Source organism: Terrapene carolina, unplaced genomic scaffold, assembly GCF_002925995.2.
Source record: "Terrapene carolina triunguis isolate 2854851 unplaced genomic scaffold, T_m_triunguis-2.0 Scaffold67, whole genome shotgun sequence".
NCBI classification, from domain to species: Eukaryota; Metazoa; Chordata; order Testudines; family Emydidae; genus Terrapene; species Terrapene triunguis.
In genome coordinates, this window is record NW_020664418.1 from 51,941,322 (window position 1) to 51,961,653 (window position 20,332).

The 20,332-nt window shown below is 57.9% G+C and overlaps 2 protein-coding genes across 4 annotated transcripts; one reads left to right on the top strand and one right to left on the bottom strand.

Moving 5' to 3' along the window:
* Nucleotides 1-1,687: 1,687 nt before the first annotated feature.
* PRC1 (protein regulator of cytokinesis 1) lies at nt 1,688-16,606 on the top strand. Of its 3 annotated transcripts, none has more exons than XM_026648424.1 (14): nt 1,688-1,758; nt 5,321-5,453; nt 7,584-7,706; nt 8,094-8,327; nt 8,442-8,612; nt 8,852-9,001; nt 9,262-9,409; nt 9,621-9,757; nt 10,021-10,116; nt 10,399-10,545; nt 11,066-11,176; nt 11,674-11,778; nt 12,432-12,620; nt 14,718-16,606. In XM_026648424.1, exons 1-14 carry the CDS (start codon nt 1,748-1,750, stop codon nt 14,793-14,795), a joined length of 1,833 nt encoding a protein of 610 aa, XP_026504209.1. In that variant the 5' UTR covers nt 1,688-1,747; the 3' UTR covers nt 14,796-16,606. The 3 variants fall into 3 exon arrangements, with proteins under 3 accessions (XP_026504209.1, XP_026504211.1, XP_026504210.1); XM_026648426.1 differs by having other exon boundaries at nt 12,432-12,543; XM_026648425.1 differs by having other exon boundaries at nt 8,097-8,327.
* Nucleotides 16,607-16,713: 107 nt separating this feature from the next.
* RCCD1 (RCC1 domain containing 1) lies at nt 16,714-20,022 on the bottom strand. Its single transcript, XM_026648427.1, has 7 exons — nt 19,872-20,022; nt 19,347-19,689; nt 18,834-18,955; nt 18,347-18,478; nt 17,813-17,971; nt 17,251-17,280; nt 16,714-17,106 (listed from the first exon to the last, which is right to left on the bottom strand). Exons 1-7 carry the CDS (start codon nt 20,020-20,022, stop codon nt 16,964-16,966), a joined length of 1,080 nt encoding a protein of 359 aa, XP_026504212.1. The 3' UTR covers nt 16,714-16,963.
* Between the last annotated feature and the right edge of the window lie 310 nt (nt 20,023-20,332).

Genomic DNA, 20,332 nt, shown 5'->3' on the forward strand with positions numbered 1-20,332 from the left:
CCCTTCCCGTCCTATGATTCCCAGCTGGAGCGTGGGGGTGGACTTACTGCCGCAGTGAGTAGGGGAGAAGTTAGAGTGAGACCTAACTTGGAGTGGGGGAGTGGAGGGAGGGCTGTTAAACCTGCATTTAGCCTTGAGGGGAGCTCCCCAGCCCTGCTGCTCCAGGCCCTCAGGGAGTGCTGGCTTTCTGGCAGGAGGGGGGGTTAGGGGCAGGTGCCAGACAAGGGGTTGAGCTGGTGCTAATGTGGGGGGCAGCCCTGGCCATGTAGTAGGGTTGCCAGGCATCCAGTTTTCGACCGGTACTCCCGGTCGAAAAAGGTCCCTGGTGTTGACCAGGCCATTAAAAGTCTGGTTGGAGGTGGACTGGGGCTAAGGCAGGCTCTGTGCAGCTCCTGGAAGTGTCTGGCATGTCCCTGCAGTCCTAAGGCCCGGGGTGATCAAGGGAGCTGCCCCTACCCCAAGCGCTGGCTCCGCAGCTCCCATTGGCCGGAAACCAATGGCAGCCACTTCCGAGAGCAGTGCGGAGCCAGGGTGTCTGCCTTAGCCCTGCTGCCCGGGAGCTGCCTGAGATCAGGGTTGCCTGGTCAGAGCCCCTGACCCAGGTTGGAATTCCCTCCTGTACCCTAACTCCTTCCCAGACCCCCCAACCCAACCCTGAGCCCCCTCCCAGAGCCTGCTCCTGTACCCCAACCCCCTCCCATACCCAAATTCCCTCTTGGAGTCTGCTCCCAACCCCCTTCCCCAGCTCTGAGCCCCCTCCCACATTCCCAACCCCTCGGCCCCAGCCCTGAGCCCCCTCCCACATTCCCAACCCCTCGGCCCCACAGCCTACACCCCTTCCCCAGCCCTGAGCCCCCTCCCACATTCCCAACCCCTTTCCCCAGCCCTGAGCCCCCTCCCACATTCCCAACCCTTCCTCCCCAGAGCCTACACCCCTTCCCCAGCCCTGAGCCCCCTCCCACATTCCCAACCCCTCAGCCCCAGCCTGGAGCCCCCTCCTGCATCCCTAACCCTTCCTCCCCAGAGCCTACACCCCAACCCCCTTCCCCAGCCCTGAGCCTGCTCCTGGCCCAGCCTGGAGCCCCTGCCTGCACCCCAAACCCCTCATCCTTAGTCCTACCCCAGAGCCCATACCCCTGCCCAAGCCCTTCGCCGGCCCCAGCCCTGAGCCCCCTCCCACGTTCCCAACCCCTTGGCCCCAGCCTGGAGCCCCCTCCTGCCCCCCAAACCCGTCCTCCCCAGCCCTACCCCAGAGCCCACAGGGGGGATGGGCTCAGAAGGGGCGGGGCAGGGGGCGGAGCCAGCGTGTTCAGGTTGGTGCAATAGGGGCGCTGCTGGGGGAGGGGCTGGGCAGCCTGGGAACGGTTCTGGACTCCGCGCGGGGGCTGGATTGCAAGGCCACGTGATCACGTTGCGCTGACGGCTCCCAGCGTGCAGCAGGCGTCTCGCCTCACTTCATTGGCTGACGGCCCTGGGGCGCTTACTTCTTATTGGTTGACATAACCGCGGGGCGGGGCGGGGCGAGCGGCGATGAGGGACGCGGTTTGAAGGCGAAAGGGAAATCTTCACAGGCCGGGCCGAGGGCGTGGCCGAAGCGGCGGTTGTAGGCGGGGCTTGCCGTGACGTAAGGCAGGCCAGCAGCCAATGCGCAGGCTAGGGAGGGGAGTTTGAATCGGGACGCCCGGGCTCGGGGAGCGGCTGGCGGCGCGGAGCGGTGCGGAGCGAGGGGCCGGGGGGCGCCGCCGCCATGAGGAAGAGGTGAGGGGCCAGGTGAGGGGGGAGGGGCGCCCGTCTCCCCCCAGCGCTACCGGCGGCGCGGCCCGGCCCGGCCTGGCTCGGCGCGGCGCTCGGAGCGGGGTCTCGCCCCAGCGCGCAGGGCCCGGCCCGGCCCGCCAGGGAGCGGAGCGGAGCGGAGCGGCCCGGGGCTCGCCTGGCTGCTGGGCGCGGGCCGGGGGTCCCGGGGGAAGGGACCGGGCCCAGCCCGGGCGTGTCCTGGCGGTGCCGCTGGCGGTGGGAAAGGCCGCGGCAGGGGCGTGGAGCCGCTGCCCTGCAGCAGAGGGGGATACGTCTGGGCCTGTTCCGCTCGGCAGGGAGGCGGCGGGGGGCCTGACAGGGGGTCTGCAATCAGCGCTGGGGGGGGGATGTGAATACAGACCGGTTAGTTACTCCTCCCCCTAGCGCAAGAACCAGGCGTCACCCAAGGAAATTAACGGGCAGCAGCTTTAAAACAAACACAAGGAAGTATTTCTTCACACAACGCAAGTCAACCTGTGGAACTCCTTGCCAGGGGATGTTGTGAAGGCCAAATGTATAGGCGGGCTCCAAAAACAATTAGAGAAGTTCCTGGAGTGTAATAAGGTCCATCAATGGCTATTAGCCAAGGTGGTCAGGGATGCGACCACATGCTCTGGGCTCCCTAAGCTTCTGGGAACTGAGGATAGAGGGTGAATGAATCACTTGATAATTCCCTGTTGTTTTCATTCCCTTTGAAGCACCTGGCATCGGCTACTGTTGGAAGACAGGGTACTGGGCTCGATGGGCCTTTGATCTGATCCAATCTGGCTGTTCTTATGTTTATGCTCATGTTTTTAAGAGGTCTATAAATACTTGGGCAATTATATAATAATTATTCAGATTCTTTGTTTTTAATATGTTAGAATATGGTGAATGACATTTAGGAGATGAGGATTTTATTTGTTGTGACATTTGGATGAAAACTGGAATTCAATTAAAAATGCACAAAACTGCATTTTAAAATAGCTTTTTGTTAATTAAAAGAAATGACCTTAAATGTACTGGGAACATAAGAAGTTTATTGAAATATGTTTTGCATTTAAAACTGATTTAATAAATAAGGGTGTTTCGGAGGGTGTAGCTGCAGATCCTGTACTTGAAGATAAGATACTTGGTGAATGGTGTTTGGTCTATTTTGTTCTCCTTGAGGGTATTGTGGCTGGCCTCTAGGTCCCTAAGCAAGCCATGTGAGTTTTATTTGTGTCTGGGACCCTTAGGTCTATGACCAGCCCTGGTTTTTGAAGTCTAAGTGTTGGTAGCAAGGGGATGGAGCTGAGCAGGGAGGTTCAGGATTTGTCAGTTTCCAGGCCCACTCCTGAGCAGAACAGGAGCGGCAAATAGGGGCGTTGGGAAGAGGTATGGCTCCACACTAGGTAGTGAAGATATGGACAATGAATGCAAAACTGCTATGATGTGCCTTGGATGTGCTCTGCTCTCTTTTTCTGCCAGAAAGAGAGAGTTCTGGTGGTGGCTGTAGTGGTAGAGAAAACATGGTATATGAGAACAAATTTCAATGCTGCGCAGCGTCCAAGCAAAGACTTCCTAGACAACCGGATTCAGAAATAATTTCTATGTGGATAAGTTCCATGTGGATAAGTATTAAGCCCAATACTATTCAGCAGTTTCATCAGATCTGGAGTTAAATATAAAATCACTGCTAATAAAATTTGCAGATGAGACAGATTGGCGGAGTGGTAACTAATGATGAGAACAGGGCAGCCAGACAGTAATCTGCAAACAAAATGTGTGTTAATACAGCCAAATGTAAAGTTACCCGTCCAGGAACAAGGAATGCCAGGCATACCTACAGAATGGGGCCTGTCTCCTGGAGAGCAGTAATTCCGAAAAGGATTTGGGATCCTACTGGATGAGCAACTCAACATGAGCTACCCGTGCAAAAAGGGTTAATGCGATCATTGGGTGTATGAATAAGGAGGTGATTTTTACCTCTGTATACAGCATTGGTGAGACCACTACTGGAATATTATATGCACTTCCACATTTTTAAAGAGGTGTTGAAAAATGGGACAGGGTGTGTAAAGAACCAGAAAAATTATTTCAGGGCTGGAGAAAATGCCCTTCAGTGAGAGACTTAAACTAAACATATTGAGCGCTATCAAAAAGTCTGAGAGGTGACTTGATTACTGAGTATAAGTACCTTCCCTGGGAGAAAATACTGAGTACTAAAGAGGTCTTTCACCTCGAGGAGACCAGCAGAACAAGAGAAGAAATGTATCAGAGGGATAGCCGTGTTAGTCTGGATCTGTAAAAAGCGACAGAGTCCTGTGGCACCTTATAGACTAACAGGCGTATTGGAGCATAAGCTTTCGTGGGTGAATACCCACTTCGTCAGACGCATGAGAAGAAATGGTTACTCACCCTGTGCAGTAACTGTGGTTCTTTGAGATGTGTCCCCCTAGTGGAACACCCACAGGGACACGGCTCAAAGAAGAGCCCATGGCTGGAAGCTGAATTCAAATTAGATACAAATGTTCAACAGGGAGGGTGATGGACCAGACTCCCAGTGCCAGCGGTGGATTCTCTCTCTTTCTTGATGGCTTCCAGTCCGTACTGGAGCCTTTCTGGAACGTGCATTTGCCAAACCCAAGTTACTGGGCCCAGTCAGGGGGACTGGGTGAAATGTAAGGGCCTGCGTTACACAGGAGGTCAGATTAGATGATCTAATGGTTGCTTCTGGCTAGAAACTCGGACTCTATGACCAAAGGAGGTATTCGCTGTAGTTAATGAATTGAACTGACTGTTTCTGGACACCATGTCCTTCAAGTTCTTAGAACTGAGAGATCTCCTCCTCTCACCTCATTTTTATTCATTGAAGAGGGGAAACAAACTTTCAATTCTCAGTCAGTTTCTCAACTTTGAACAAACTCCTACAAATGAAGACAGTATTCTCTCTGCTCCTGCAGAAGAGGATAGTGCTGTCAAAAGCTGGTTTAGCACTTCAGCAAACTGTCATGTGAATTTCTTCAATGCTTTGGCAGCAAATGCATAACTACCTGAGTGGTTCGCTTCCAGCCCTGAAATTTTATTACGGCTGGCAATGACCAATGGATGATTGTTCTATGTGCATGTCATAACAGCATCTTCATCCGTTAGGCATCGTAACGCTCCTTGGGGCAGGGAGTGTCTCTTTGTTCTGTGTTCGTACAGTGCCTGGCACAATGGGCTCCTGGGTGCTTTCCCAACACTAAAGAATAATATCCTAGTACTTTGTGTTGAGAATATTGGCGAGAACGTGAGGCGCAGTAAGTGCTTGATCCCGCCGCTTCCTCACAGCCTGAGGTTTTGTTGGGTGGGTCTTTCCAAAGTCCAGCCGCATCAGCAATAGAGCAGCTCTTTACAACTTGTCCAAAGGAATGCAAACCAGTTTGTCCAAATAGATGTTTTAAAACTCAACCCTCTATTCCATCTCATGCGAGATCTAGTTTAAGTCTCCTCTCTTCAGTGGAACTGAAGCGAAGTGATTGTGATGGAAGTGTTTTACAACTGTCCCTCCTGCCTCCCTCAGCGAGGTGCTGGCTGCAGAGTCCGTGGCATGTCTGAACAAAGCGCTGGGTCACCTTCGGGATATCTGGGAGGAGATTGGGATCCCTGAGGAGCAGCGACTGCAACGAACAGAAGTGGTGAAGAAGCACATCAAGGCGAGTACTTTTCCCTCTAGCGCCCTTTGCTCTGTATCCAGACACTGTAAGGGATGAATGAACTCGGAGTGTACTCCTGACCCCCAGCGCCCTGCAGGGAAGCAGCTGCTCTGCCTTGGGCAGGGAAGAACTGGTGGGGAAGGAGGGCAAAACTGGTGCTTTCTCTTTAGGGCCTTTCCTGGCAGCTCAGGGGAGCTTTATCCCTGCTAGACTTACGCTGCCTCTCCTCAGAATCATGAGCCTGGAGAAATACAATGGATGTTGCAGAAAATCTGTTGACTTCCCCAGTATGTGCTGCTAACTGCAGCTACTTAGCAAAGAGGCGGTCAGCACTGGCCAGTCTAGAAGGGGTATTGACTGTGCCAACTAGTGAGAACCTACCCTGGTCTAAACCGTTCCTGCTGGCCAGCTCTGCTCCACTGGGGTGGCCCAGAGGTCATTGTGTCAGGCTTTCGGCCTCCCTGTATTCCTCAGCATGATACAAGGGAGCCCTGCCCAATCATGTCCAATCCGGGATGTAGGCCCTAGCATGGCCAGCAGATCTGTTTGGGTCCCTTCCAGTTCTGTCTTCAGCAGTGTATAGGACTTAACCATTCCAGCCCTCTTACCTCCCTGCCCTATAGATGACTAGTTTTCCTCCTCCTCCTGCTGCTAGCCATCTATTTCTAATCATGCATGTGCTAAACACGCACCCGTGCCATCCAGAGGCCTGGTTGGGGGTGGCAGTGGAAACAGCTGGCTAGCATCCAGGAAGGATCCAGAGCACTCAAAAGCCATCTCCACTGGCTTCTCTTATGCTGGATCCCAGGGCCATACAATACAATCCAAAGGTGCCCATTGCTCCCGGGATAGCTGGCTTCTCTAATGTGCCCAAGGCTCGTGTCCTCCTGTAACTATGCCGTGGCCCCTATGATTGTCTTCATCCAAAACTCTGAAAACCCTTCACAAAGGTGTTAAGTGCAAGCTTGAAAAATGTACCCTGTGCCTACTAGGCCTACTGGGCAGGGTCCAAACTCCTGCACAGCCCTAGCCCCCACCCCCTGCAAAAGAGGCACACAACAGCCTGTTCCTTGGAGTTACCCTGAACCGCTTTCTGTTGTTTCCTGGCTCTTGGACCTTCTGTCTGAACTCTGCTTCTTCCTCCTCTCCTGCCATAGGTTGTACTTCTTCCCGCGCTGCTCTTCCCTCTCGCCCTGGCTTCCCCTTGCATGGAGTTCTCCCCTCTCCTCTTCTATTCTCCTTTCCCCCTCAGATAATCTTCCTTCCCTGCTTCTCTTGAGTTAGCCACTGCCCCTTTCTGCTTTGCTTCTGCTGCTCCGCTTCCAGGCCCACTCGACTGCTCCAGATACTCTCCCCTGGGGCGAGTGGGTTTCTCAAGCCTTGTAAGTACTATTCACATTTCACAGATGATCATTCTGAGGTCCAGGGGTGACACTCGGTGACTCTCACACTCCTCCCCTGGGTTACTGAGTTGGCCAAGTGCCCAGTGGGAAAATGGACCTGCTCCCCAGGACAGGGGGCTCTGAGCGAGGCGCAGCGTTGGCACGTTGGTGGAAGGCAGGCATGATACATTCTGGGCTGTGGGAGAGCAGGACAGAGAGTGTCTCCCCTAGGGCTGTGTACCTGCTCCATCACATTGCAAACTGTTCACCTCTCTGGTCCTGCTCTGGGGGAGAGGCCCAGACCCCCGTTGCACAACTTCTATCGCCCTCGCATTCTGATCTTGGTGGCCTGGGTGCCTTGAAGTCCCTGTCAGGTCCCTGCAGACTAACAGTCCTGTCTCTCGGCCCCTGAGGCAGCCCTCCCTACCAGACTGTAGATATAGCCCTACCCACTATTTCCCGCTTTGTCTCACCAGAGCATAGAGATCGGGGGGGTCTTGCTGCAGCTCTGCCCTGGCATTGCCCTTCTGCATCTCCTGTGCCCAGTGTAAAACCTCTCACTCCAGTCCATGCGGTGGGCACTGTGCTCTCTGCCCAGCATGCCCAGAGGCAAAGCCTTACACCCCTGAAAGTGGGCTCTGCTCCAAACCTCCTGACACCAGGCTTAGCGTATTCACTCCTCTGGCTCTCCCACCCATCCTCTGCTGCTCCTCCTCACTGGCCAACACTAACTGTCACTCTGCTGCAGGGTCTGCTGGACATGATGGTGGCTGAGGAGGAGAACCTGAAGGAGCGTCTCCTGAAAAGCATTGCTATGTGTCGCAAGGAACTGGACACTCTCTGCAAGGAGCTCCAGCTGGATCCATTTGAAGTGAGTTCCGGGGCCTGGCCCTGAGACTCCCTCCTGTCCATCCAGTCTAGTTACACTGTCTTCTACTGGCTTTGTCCTCACCCCGGTGCCTCACGCAGGGCCCCAGCTCACAGGAGAAACTGGCTCTTTCCCAAAGTCTGTCTCCTGAGAGCTCATCAGTGAACCGTAGGGAGCACAGAGCTCTGGACCACCAATGGGGTCTTGCAGGCTGAGTGGGGGTGGCACAGGCTCATGCTGCAGACCTGGCTTCTCACAGCCGATCCACTTTGTCTGTGGAAGGGCTGTTCTGCTGGGGTGTCTCGCCCCGTCAGCCTGAAACTAACCAAGTCAATGCACCTTGGCTAGAGCTGCTGTAGAGAGCAGTGCTGATGTCTTGTGCTCTCTCAGGAGGAGGAGGAGAGCACCATCCTGCAGCTGGAAAAGGACTTGCGCACCCGCCTGGAAGTGATGCTGAAGCAGAAGAGAGAGAGGAAGCAGGAGCTGAAAACTCTGCAAGAACGCGACCAAGACTTGTGTGACCTTCTCTGCATGACCCCCTACAGCATTGACAGCAACTCCGTGCCCAGCCTGGAGGAGCTCGACTGCTTCAGACGCCACCTGGCAGCACTGGCTGCTGAGAAGGTCTTTTGTGGGTGGTGGTGGTGCAGGGGGGAAGTATGTGTGTGAGAGAGCGCGCGAGAAACCTGTGTGGCAGGATGCTTCCTGGCCTCTAGCGCTGTTGCTTTCTGCCTCCAGGAGCGCAGGAGAGAGGAGTTCGTCAGGGTCAAACGGCAGATCATTCTGTGCATGGAGGAGCTGGATCATGTCCCTGACACCAGCTTCGAGCGGGATGTGGTGTGTGAGGATGAGGACGCCTTCTGCCTATCTATGGAGAACATTGCTGCTCTTAAAGAGCTGCTGCAGCAGGTATGGAGCACAGTGGTCTGAAGTCTTCCATGCTGTAGTTTGCAGGGAGATTCTTAGTGCTGTGGCTCCAGTAAAAGGGTCGTGGCACTGGTGAAGAGGGCTTGTAATAGGGGCAGATGAAGAGGTGGGGGGGCTCCTGCCTTTGCAGTGAGCAGGTACTTCTGATGAGTCCCCCTTGAACAGAAGTGAGCTACCCTGCTAGCTGCCGGAATGCTGACCCTGTGCTTTCCCCGCTCTAGCTGGAGGCCCGGAGAGCTTTAAATGAAGCTGTTTGCGGTGAGCTGCGCTCCAGAATTGTGGAGCTCTGGGACAGGCTGCAGGTGCCTGCGGAGGAGAGAGAAGCCTTTGCCACATACATGACCGGATCCAGAGCCAAAACCAGGAAAGCCGTAAGGAAACCTTGCCCGGTCTGAGCCATAGGGGGGTGTTCCTTGGTGTAAAGGGAGGGATGTGAGCCTTGCCTCTGAGCGCTGGCCATGGGCACTAGTGCCTGGGGCTCTTGTGTTCTAGGATGGCTTGTGCTGTGTGGGGCCAGGAACGATCCCCAGCCGCTCCAGGCTCGTTCTCCCTGAAGCACCCAGTAAATCCTCCTCCCTGTACTGCTGTGCCCTGACACCCAGGACTTTGCCTGCTCTGTTCTGGTCTCTAGCTGCAGTTCGAGGTGGACCGTCTGGAGGAGCTGAAGCTGCAGAACATGAAGACTGTGATTGAAGCAATCAGAGCAGAGCTGGCCGCTTACTGGGACAAATGCTTTTACGGCACTGAGCAGAGACAAGCTTTTGCCCCTTACTTCGAGGGTGCGTATGGGGTTTCCAGGTTGGGCCTGGGGCTGGGCCTTGGATTTTCTGTCTGCCCCGTAGGGAGCTGTGCAGGCCAGCTGGAGGTGTGCAAGGTGCTCTCCAGTGGAGCTTCCCATTCAGCAGCCTGGCCTGCTGCTGCCCCATTGCTCTGAGTTTTGGGATCCCTGCTGTCTGTGCCCTGGTGACTCTGCTCTCCATCCCTTCGCAGAGGACTGCACCGAGACCCTGCTGCAGCTCCACGACGCTGAGGTGGGGCATGTGAAGCATTACTACGAGACACACAAAGAGCTCTTTGAAGCTGTTCAGAAATGGGAGGAAAACTGGAGGCTTTTCCTGGAGCTGGAGGTACTGTCCCTGCAGGGAGCATACCAACTGACCCTAGCTCTGGGGAGTGCTGGGGGCTGAGGAAGGCCAGGGTGCCCACAAGGCAAAATTTGGGGAGATCGGTAGTATGACCTGGGGGGTGGGGGGCATATGAGGATATCACTGGAGGGTGGCCTGGCAAACAGAGATTGAGTGCAGTACTGCAGGCAGGGCAGGAGGGCATCTCGGGGACATAGGTGGACATGTCGGGATGTGAACTGTCTGCTTGGCCTTCTGTGCATTAGAGAAAAGCAACGGACCCAAGTCGCTTTGCTAACCGAGGGGGCAACCTCCTGAAGGAAGAAAAGCAGCGAGCGAAACTGCAGAAGACTCTCCCCAAAGTACGTGCTGCTCTGGGGTGGTGGCCTGCCTGCCAGCACGTGGGAGCTGAACACGGGACGTGTGGGCTTGGCATGCCGTCGCTGAGGCTCCCAGCCCTGTGGGTTGGTTGGCAGCATAAAGCAGGGCTCTCTGAGGGGTCTGGGTGCTGACCAGGCAGGTCACAGGCTCTGGGAAATCCCAGGCTGCATGGGACAGCCTGACCTGCTCTGCTGCAGTATTCACTGTCTGTCTGTCTGTCTGTCTGTCTCTCTGTCTCTCTCTCTCTCTCTCTCTCCGCCTAGCTGGAGGAGGAGCTGAAAGTTCGGGTTGAGGCCTGGGAACAGGAGCATGAGGAGGCCTTCTTGGTGAATGGGCAGCGGTTCATGGAATACGTGAGCGAGCAATGGCAGCTGCATCGGCTGGAGAAAGAGAAGGAGAAGCAGGAACGGGTGAGTGCAGAGCCGAACAGAGTGAAGTCCCACTGGCAAGGGGCCAGGTGTATTCTCCACTGCCACTGGGACAGGCCCTTTCCTGCTGCCTGAGCCAGGTTGAGCTGTGGGATACAGATGGGTAAACCTCTCACTGCTCTTCTGGGGGGAGAGAGCTTTGCCACTTCTTCTGCACGTGGCCAAAGCTAATGGCATCAGCGTATCCTGCAGGCCTCGGCCAGCACGTACTGTGCTCCTTCTTCCTGGATGCTGCTAAGCTGGGATTTGGCCACACTAATTCATACCTGTGCCTGGCGTCTGTCCTCCCATCCTGGCACTGCCTTCCGGCAAGCAGGGGTGAGTCGCTGCTGCGTGGGCTCTTCTCAGTGCCTTCCACTAGCTGGCCCTATGCTGTGCCGCAGACTGGGGTTTAATTGGCTCTCGATGCCCCTGGGCACGTAACTGTGTGAATCACTGGGGCTGGCGCACGCCTCTCCAATGGGCCCTCACCCAGGCCCGGCTCTACCTGTCTCTTGTGTAGCAACTGAAGAAGAGTCGTCAGATTGAGGAGGAGATGCTGTATGGCAGCGTCCCGAGGACACCCAGCAAGCGCCGGGTCCTAGGCGCCAACACGCCTGGCAAAGTGAGGAAGGTAAATGAGACGTGCTGCTGTGCCAGGCTGGCAGCGCAAGCTTTGCTGGGAGACGGGCCAAGCTTGGTGTTCCTTAAAGGAGCCCAGTTCTTGGGCATCTTCGGGTGGGAGGAGTGAAACGGCGCTTCCTGAGCTGCCAGTGGTTAGCACCCCAGAGCCACGGCAGGGTCAGGCCCTGGGGATACCACGGCTCCTAAAGGGGCCGGGGAGCAGGACCTCGCTGATGGCGGCCAGAGAGCTGTCCACACCCTCCTGCCCCGGGGAGTGACTGGAGCCCTCCCGCCAGCACTGACGGCTCTGTCCGCAGCCTCCCCTGGAAAGCAGCCATGTGCGCTGGGATTCTCCCAATGACTGTTGCTGACCTGAGACTTGCCACCCTGGTTACCACATGGGGGGAGCCACTAAAGGGAACCTAGCAAAGGGCCCCCTTTCCAAGGGCTTCCCTGCATGGCTGGTCTCTGAGCCTCCACCACTAACTTCTTCTACTTTGCCTTCAGCTCAATGCAACTTCCTGTACCACTCCCAACAGCACATTCCGTTCTGCCTTTGGGGGGACGCTCTTCCACTCCCCGGTGTCCCGCCCACCACCCTCTGGAGGCAAGGTAAGCGCATGCTGCCCCTAGCTCCAGTGCCCTGCCCCAGGGAAGTCGGCTCTTCTAGCCCGTGTAGGCACAGCCCCCAGGAGAGGGATACTGACTGGGCAGAGAGCGTGTGAGCATGGGGTGGAGGAGGCAGGTATAAAATAGCTTCTCCCACGTGCAGTTCTGGCTGCCTCCGTGGCTGTCGCTCCCCTCAATGTACGTACCGAGCTGCAGTCCCGCCAAGCTCCGTGGTGCTCCCGCTAGGGGAGGGGCTTCTTTATTCGGTGGTCAACTGCAAGCTGCCAATGCGATGGGTAAAGCTTGTGTCGGGCCTGCTGCATGTGGGTGTGCAGGGCACTGCTCTGGGCAGTGAGAGCCAATGGCCTTCAGAAAACGTCTGCAGCACTTCTGGCGCTTTTCCATCACTCCGCATTGTTTGGTCTCTGGCCCCTGCTGCCTTAGCTCAGACTCTAGGCATGATGGGCTCTGCCCCAGCAGGGTTGCCCCCGGGACTGGCTGAAGCTGGACAAGGCAGAAGTTAAAGCTGAGCTCCAAGCCCTGACACGGGATTCCTCGGGTTTGGTGACGTAAGGAAGGGAAACCAAGCCAGCACCACTGTACTTGCCACGTCCTATTCATGTCTGTCCTAACCATCAGTGCTTCTGTCTCTCTAGCTCGGCCCGCCTGCTCGGACCCCCAGCCGCGTGGCCATGAAGCCCCCTCGCACGGCACATGCAGAACGGAACAAGGAGAACATGTCCCAGTTGAATGGAACCACCCTGAGCGGTGGGTGCACCCCCACAGCCCCTGCCCAGCGTAACTACAGCATTAACTCTGTTGCCAGCACCTATTCTGAGTTTGCGGTAATTCACCTCTTCTAAACACAATCCAGTCTGGGCAGCACAGTCGGGAGGGGATCCCTGCGCACCTCATATGCTCCCGGAGGCACAGCATACCTCACCTCTGCTGTGTTCAGAGCCCATTTTCCTGCGACTTAGGGACAGTCACCCAGAGCTGCCTTAGGGAGCCAGCGTGGCCCGAACTCCAGTGACTTTAGCCCTGCCATTCTGTGTGGTTCCAATACTGCCTCACTCTGTTTCTGGCTGAGGGACCCACGCACCTGGCAATGAATGCACTCTCTGATCTCTCACGAAGAACTTCCCTGGCCTGGCTCTGTGTGCGGGAGCCTCGCCGCTTCCTGGTAGCCAGCCCCAGAGGAGAGGTGTTAGCCCCATGGTACAGACGGGGAACTGAGGCACAGTCACTGGCTTATCCAAGGTGTCTCAAGAGTTGGCAGCCGAGCCTGGCTTTGTAGCCAGATCTCCTGAGTTCCTGCGCAGGGCCGTAGCTTCGAAAGCGCTGTTCAGCTCGGGTGGTGTCTCTAGTGGCAGGGGGCTGGGCTTCAGCTGGCTGTCCACTTACTGCCTGCCTGCCACTGGCCTGGGGCTGCCACCTCTTTCATAACATTCACCTGTCCTCCGCACCCAGAGCAGCAGTTGGCTGTTCAGTGCACCCAAGGGAGACGTGAGTAAGAACAGGAGGCAGGCTCCATAGAAAACACAGCCATGGCAGAAGCACTGCTCCTCTGCAGCTGGAGTTGGTGGTGGTGTGCCGATGCTCCTGTCGAGGAGCACACTCTGCTCAGCTCGGGGGTCTAGGGAGAGCCTGCTGCATCCTTGTTCCTTCTCTGCCTGGCCTCTCTGAAGTGCGTTAGATGGGCCGAGCCTTCCTTACCCTGGTCCCAAAGCACACGGCAGCTCAGCGCTCCTGCCTGGGATCCGTCAGCTCTCCGGCCAAAGCCAGCTGGTGGCACTGACTCTGCTGGCTGGCACAGGGCAGGAGAGAGCGCTTGCCTCCTGCCATGGGCCAGGTGTTCCCTATGTCACTTTGTGCTGGCCCGTCTGACCCTGGCCCCACTCACAGCAAGCCCTGAGGCAGGGAGTTATGCTGACCCCAGGGGCCCCAGTGTCCCATGGCTGGTGGAGCTCTGAATTAATAACCCCACCTAAGCTCCCCAACAGAGGCCTAGGGGGGTGAAGGTTCTTGGCCAGGCAGGGTAAGCGGAGCTGCAAACCCCCCTGCCCCCCTCAGCTGCTGGGCTCTCTGCTGGAGGGGCCTGCTGGGTTTGCTGCCGCGAGAAGGCCCATCGCAGCTCTCCTCCCGCTGGGCCGGGAATCCTCCCTGCTGCAACAACAAGCTCCCCCTGCCCTCTGGCCTGGCCTGGTCTGATCAGCAGCAATCCCCCAACTCAGGGCAGCAAAAGCCAGGGCCGCCGCCATGGAGCAGCGTTCCATGTGTCCAGCTTGCTTGCTGAGCACTCCGGCCCAAAGGCTGCATTCATGGCCAGTCTCCAGAACGGCTCCTGCCCCTAATGTTGTGGCTTCCCCAGAGGGTCTGGGACACAGGGCTCGAGGCATCTGTGGTCACTGGGACCAGTAACTTGTGGTTGGACCAAAAGGAAGCAGGGTTCCCTCTGGCAGAATTGTGATAGTCCCATGTGCCTGACACCAACTCCTCCCTGCCTCCCCTTGGTCTGTCTTACAAACCAGCTTGCTTTCCAGATGCTCCAACGGAGCCCAAGTTCTCAGCAAACTGGAGTGCTGCCTGCCCCGCAGGGACCGGTGCTGCTTGCTGGGGGCCAGGGGCAGCTGTTATCCACGTAGGAAGTCCCAGGATCAGCAGGAGATGGTTTGTTCTTGTGGCCCCTGCCTGCCCCTGCCGGCACTGCTCTAGCTCGGCCTGTTCAGGGCTACTGGCCCCAAATGCCTCCTGGCTGCTTGACTGTACGCTGCCTTCTCCTGCCCCTCCAGTGACCGCGGGTGGTGGTAGCACATGCTGCCGAGGCAGCCACCTTGGCCAGGCTGCTGGAGAGCAACTCAGCCCGGCTCTGCAGCCTCTCACTGTGTTGCCCTCCCCTCAGCTGGCACTTCATTTGCATTCTTTTTCCCCCCCTTTAACAGCGCGAACTTTCAAAGGCTTCCAAATCTGACACCAGCTCCCGGATCCTGAACTCCACAACCACCCACATCCACTGCTGAGGAGGCCACAGCCAGAGGGTTCCAGCTGTTTAGATGTGCTGGGTCGCTGCTCTGGCACAGCATGACTGGAGTGTGCGTCCCTTCGGCTGGAGAGGAAAACGGCAAGTGTCCCACGTTGGATTTTTAGCTGGGCCCTGCATGCTGCCGTGTTCCTGTGTGCCCACAGCAGGGCCCATGGCCTGCGGGCAGCCATCCCCACGGCGAGAGGCAGGAGCAAGCAGTGGGGGGAGGGAGACTCTTTTTTTAAATGGTTTTTACTACAGTGACTTTCAGGTTTTACGTTAGATGCAATGTTTTAAAAAGAGCTGGGCTGCTCCTGCCCAGGGCTCCCTGCTCTTCATACACTACTGCATGGCCCATGGAGCCCTGGAGTGGGGCAGCCAGAGCCTCCCAGGGCAACTTCTACCCCTGCCCCTCAGCTGCCTCTCAGCCTCTGCTTTGCCTGCCTGGGCTGTGATGGGTTAGTTCTTTGGCTCTCAGGCTCGGCTGCTCTCTGAGGTGCTAGAGCCCAAAGCATCTTACTCCGTATCGGTTCTCCTGCATACTTACCCCTTCCCCGAGCATTTCCCAGCAGAGGGGCTGGGGGCTGCCTGGTGCCCACCCTTCCTGAAGCGCAGTCAGCCTAGGGCTCCAGAACAGCACTAGCTTCTTAGCCTGCTGCCAATGTGCTGTGTGGGGTGAAGCCAGTACCTTGTCCTGCCCTTAGCGTGCAACAGTCCTGCTGGGCCAAGGCGTGGGCATAAAGGGAGAAGGTCTTGGCAGTGCTCCATAGAAAGGGGCTAGGGTGCTTGACTCATCCTCCCCCAGCTGGAATGCCTGTTCCAGCCAGGCCTGGGGGCCAAGCATTCCCTCCCAGGATCCCTTCATCAGCACTGACTTAGGGCCAGGCAGCCTGGCACTTTCCCAGCACAACCTGCCCTTCTAAAGACGAAGGCAGCTGAGCTGGGGAGAGACTTGGCTGATTCCACCTCCTGCCTGCTAGACTCAACTTCGCAGCCCTGTAACGGTAGAAACCCCCAGGTGTAGTGCTTTGTACCTGTGCTGCTGGGACAGCAGGGGCACTCCACCTCTGGGAGAGGCAAGGGGAGCAGGCCTGTTGACACCGCTGGCTAGAGGGGGTATTAGCTACACCCATCTATGTTGCTCAAAGGGTGGATTACTGACACAAGGGCTCATGGGGTCATGAATTGAGCAGCAGCCCAGCTTCCCCAGGCCATGTGTCAGACTAACCCTTGGCAGAGGCAGTAATCCCCTCAGCCAGCCCCTGCCCCCTAGAGCAGGGGTTAGTCTGTACCCGGCTAGGAAGCAGGTCTAGGCCTGTTCCCTTAGCAAGCGGCACCTTTCCGCTGCTCTGAGCAGGCTGGAGCTGGGCCTATGCCTGTTTGAACCTCTGTTCCCATCACTGAGTGATGCTCTGTAAATAGTGTTCTCGTCCCTGATCATGAACCAATGTGCACCTTATCACTACAGCTCCCCTGGCTTGGTTATTTATTCTCATGCTGGCCCTTGCCTGCTGGGGCTCTCTGTACACAGATGGGACCAAGCGCTTCTCCATAGGGGGTGAGGGGTCCTAGGCAGCTCTGTGCTAGCACTACAGGGGAACTGCATGGTACGGTTTGACTGCAGCATGGGGGAAGCATCTTGCTACTCAAGCACTTTTGTCTAGTGCCTATTTTAACCTCCCCTGCCCCCTTTAACCTTTGCCTCCCCTTGCTGGTAGGGAGGGAACAGTGTGGAATGAATTTGTTACTCATGGTGCCTGTTAAGTGTACAGTTCAACTCTGGAGGAAATATATTCAGCAGCTTCTTCACCACAGTGTACTGTCTCCTAGCTGTGCATGTGTTGAGTTCACTTCAGCTAGCTCAGGCTAGTCTGCCTACAAGACCCTACATGAGACCTATCACCGTTACAACCCCCCAGCAGCGTTTAGAGGAGGCAACAGCAGTGGGGCTAGGAAAACACTGCAGAACGCTTTGAGCACAGGAAAGAAGATTAAGTGGAGTTCTCGGGCTGGGGCACAGTGCGAAGGAAATCACTTTCAGCCCCAGCCATGTGTCCAGCGCCAGGCCCAGGTGTGGCCGAGTGTCTACATGTCAGTGCCGCAGGTGGGGCTGGATGCTGTCCTGGGCCATGGCCTCAAAGCCTTTCTCCACCCTTTCAGCTGTTCTCACTTCTCCACAGCACAGATGTAAGTGTTCCATGGGCCACAGACCACATCCTCCACCGTGAGCCCGTTTGCAGGGAAATAGCCAACCTGTCTTGGCTGGTCAGAGCTGGCTGTCTCATTGTGGCCCAGCTGTCCGTATTTGCCTGCAGACAAAAACACAGCCACTAACAGTAGGTGGGTGCTGCCTTCTCTCCTGCAGAGAGGACGCTACTGGGTTTTAGCCCTTTTTCTGCTGTAGAAGTATTTCCATTTACAAGCCCAAAGAGTAGTGCACTGTCCTCACTTACCCCAGCCCCAGGTGTAGAGCTCCCCAGTCCCTGTAAGCAAAGAGCAAGAGTCAGCTGTGGGGGCCACAGGGCAAAGTCTTGTCCAACAAACCACACTAGGGGCATAGCAGAACATTCTTCTGTGTACGCTTCACCCTGGCACGTGCTGGATGTTACTCACGCTGCTTTATGCCCTTAGTCAGACCATGGGGCTGAGAGCAGCAGCCCTGCGCTGGGGTAGTCAGTTCAAACAGCTCCCCCGAGGCAGGGGTGTTAATTCAGGGCATGTTCCCTCCTGAGGTTTCTCACTGGAACATCATTTTCAGTTGAGCCAAGCAAGCTAATAAACATACATCAGTGGTGACCCGAGCCCAGGCCCCCCCTCTTACAGCCAAGTCCCCAGCCTGGGCCTGGGCCTGTTCAGTGCAGCCAGTCTCCAGGCCCCTTGGACAACCTCAGCCTCCTTCCCCAGAACAGGTGGGAATTGCTGAAGGCTGCACAAGGCTTTAGAGCCATCACAGCTCTGCAATCTACACTTCACTACTACCCTTGTCGCTGACCAGACCCAAGTCCCTGTACTTACGGGTCACAGCAGCAGTGTGGCGGGAGCCACAGCTGACCTTGCTGACCTCTGACCCCGCCGGTAGATCCAGCAAAGCAGGGAAGGCCTGGATTGAAATGAAGTCAACTGCTTCAGCACCCAGTGCTGCCTCGTGACTGACCAATTTCAGCTCTGCCTTGCCTGGAAAACAGATTCAAAATCCAACTCAGGTGGTGTGGCTGGAGAGCAAGGATGACATGGGCCTCTTGGCTGGGGAGGGTCTGACCCTCCAAGATGCAAGTGCAACCAGGCTGCTGCCAGGGGATTTCCCGCACACAGCAGACTGGAGCTGGAGCTACGCCTCTGAAAAGTGTGAGGCCTCCAGGGGTTAAACAAAGGCCCTTTGCTGAAACGTTCCCAAATGCCTCACCTGTGAACAGCCCCGGGAAAGGCAAGTTGCCATAAGAACCAAGACAGGCCACCAGCAGCTCTCTAACCCTCCGCCCACCAGCCAGGGCTACCGGCAGTTGCCTAATGGCAGCCTCCAAACCCGCGTCGCATTGCAGGGTTCCTCACCTGCACCACAGCCGGGTTCCTCAGGCTGGGAGACAGAGGCTGCGGCTGGGGGCCTTTTTTCTGCCAGTGCTTTGGAAGGCAATGCCAGCTGCCCGGATTCGTTCCAGCCCCAGACATAGAGATCACCTCCCTCTGGGGGAGAGAGAGAGAGGAGCAATAGCTGGGGATGAGCATTCAGAGCTGCCCAGCCCAGCAGCCAGCTCCTGGGCTAGTAGGGGCCCTCGAGCCCTTCCCCCCTCACCCCAAACTTGGTGCATAGCTGTAGAGTCTCCCCTAGGAGCTAATCCACCATCACCACTCCATTAGTTCAGGCTGGGCAGGGGGTGCTGCACTTGGGCTCAGCCGGGCATTCCCCAGGAGCAGGGCTGTAAATAGCACCAACTCCCCCTTGGCACCAGCGCTCCCCCTTTTAGCCACGCAGACCAAGCCCCCACCCCGTCACTACGAACAGGCCCAGGGAGCTGCCATTCCACCCCATGACCCTTACCGCTGACGCTGACAGAATGCCAGCCTCCAGCTGCCACGTCCCCCATGGGCACGCCGTGCAAGGCCTCCACGAGCCGGGGCTCCGACACAGGCTCCAGCCCCCCGTGCCCCAGCTGCCCATGTCTGCAGGGAACACACACGAGACAAGGCTCGTCTCTGCTCTCCATGGCTGCCCCTTCTCCACAGCAACCCCCACCCGCTCCCCATGGGGATGAGCCACCATGACCCCATGTCCTCTCCTTGCCGCCCCTCCGCATAGGGACCAGCCACCACCACCCCGACCCTGGGTCCTCTCCCCTCCCCATAGGGACCAGCCACCCCGACCCTGGGTCCTCTCCCCTCCCCCTAGGGACCAGCCACCACCACCCCGACCCTCTCCCCTCCCGCTAGGGACCACCACCCCCGACCCTGGGTCCTCTCCCCTCCCCATAGGGATCAGCCACCACCACCCCGACCCTGGGTCCTCTCCCCTCCCCATAGGGACCAGCCCCCCCAAGTCTCCTTCCACACCCACCTGCCGCAGCCCCAGGTGTAGACGGTCCCGGCGGGGCCCAGCAGCGCCGCATGCTCATGGCCCAGCACCAGCTTCCGGGCCCGCAGTGCCGGCGGCAGCGGGCACAGGAAGGGCGGCCGTGGGGTCACGTAGCCGCCAGGGGCCAGGGGCAGGGGCCCGGCTGCCTCCCCTGGGTGCAGCGGCCACCGCCAGGCAGGCCCCGCGCACAGCCCCTTGCCCCGCGCCCAGGCCTCCAGCGTCGCCCCGCGCAGCAGCAGCACGTGGCTCTCGGAGGGGAGCAGGTCCTGGCAGTGCCCGGGCAGCGCCCCCGCCAGCCACCCCCGCAGCGCCAGGCGGCCGCGCCCTGTGGAGAGAGCGGTCAGGGGGGCGGGACCCAGCGGGGGCAGAGCTGGGGCCGAGGGAGTTGGTAGCGAGCTGGGGCAGTACCGGGGCAGGAGGGGGGGCGGGACCGGGTTGGTACGGAGCGGGGGGGGGGCGGGACCGGGGGGGGGGGGGGGCCCGGCCCCCCCCCCCCGCGGGTCTCACCCGTCACCAGGCCCGTGTAGCTCCACGCCGGCCGCACCACGCGGATCCCGCCCGGCTCCGGCTCCACCCGCCGGGCCCCGCCGCCACGAGGCTCCGCGAAGCCCCGGAACCCGAAAACGAACCAGCCGCGCTGGGGACCCGGTTCCGCCATGCGGCGCCGCAGCCAATCACAGCGAGCGGGAGGGACTTCCGGTCACATGACGTGCGCAACTCCCCGCCCCTTTTGCCAGATGGGGAAACTGAGGCACGGCTCCCCCTCCCCCATCGATGTAGGTGACGCACTACCCAGGCCCTGCACCCACCCCCGCCACCCCCCCTTCTGTTATCTCCCCCCCAGAGCAGCCCCAGCCCCGCTCGGTCCCCTCCCTGTTCCCGAGGGACCGTCCGTCACCCCTCTGGGCTCTGGCCCCAGGTCCAGCCCCCGGCTCTCATCCAGCCTGGCTCCGTGCCACTGACCGACC

Excerpts from the sequence above, each read along its gene's own strand:
- PRC1 (XM_026648424.1), top strand. Across the intron at positions 8,328-8,441 it reads CAGCACTGGCTGCTGAGAAG|GAGCGCAGGAGAGAGGAGTT; the intron begins GTCTTTTGTGGG and ends TTCTGCCTCCAG. Across the intron at positions 10,546-11,065 it reads AGAAGGAGAAGCAGGAACGG|CAACTGAAGAAGAGTCGTCA; the intron begins GTGAGTGCAGAG and ends TCTCTTGTGTAG.
- RCCD1 (XM_026648427.1), bottom strand. The coding sequence starts at position 20,022 with ATGGCGGAACCGGGTCCCCAGCGCGGCTGGTTCGTTTTCGGGTTCCGG. Across the intron at positions 18,956-19,346 it reads TACACCTGGGGCTGCGGCAG|ACATGGGCAGCTGGGGCACG; the intron begins GTGGGTGTGGAA and ends TGTTCCCTGCAG. Across the intron at positions 17,281-17,812 it reads CCACACTGCTGCTGTGACCC|GGACTGGGGAGCTCTACACC; the intron begins GTAAGTACAGGG and ends CTTTGCTTACAG.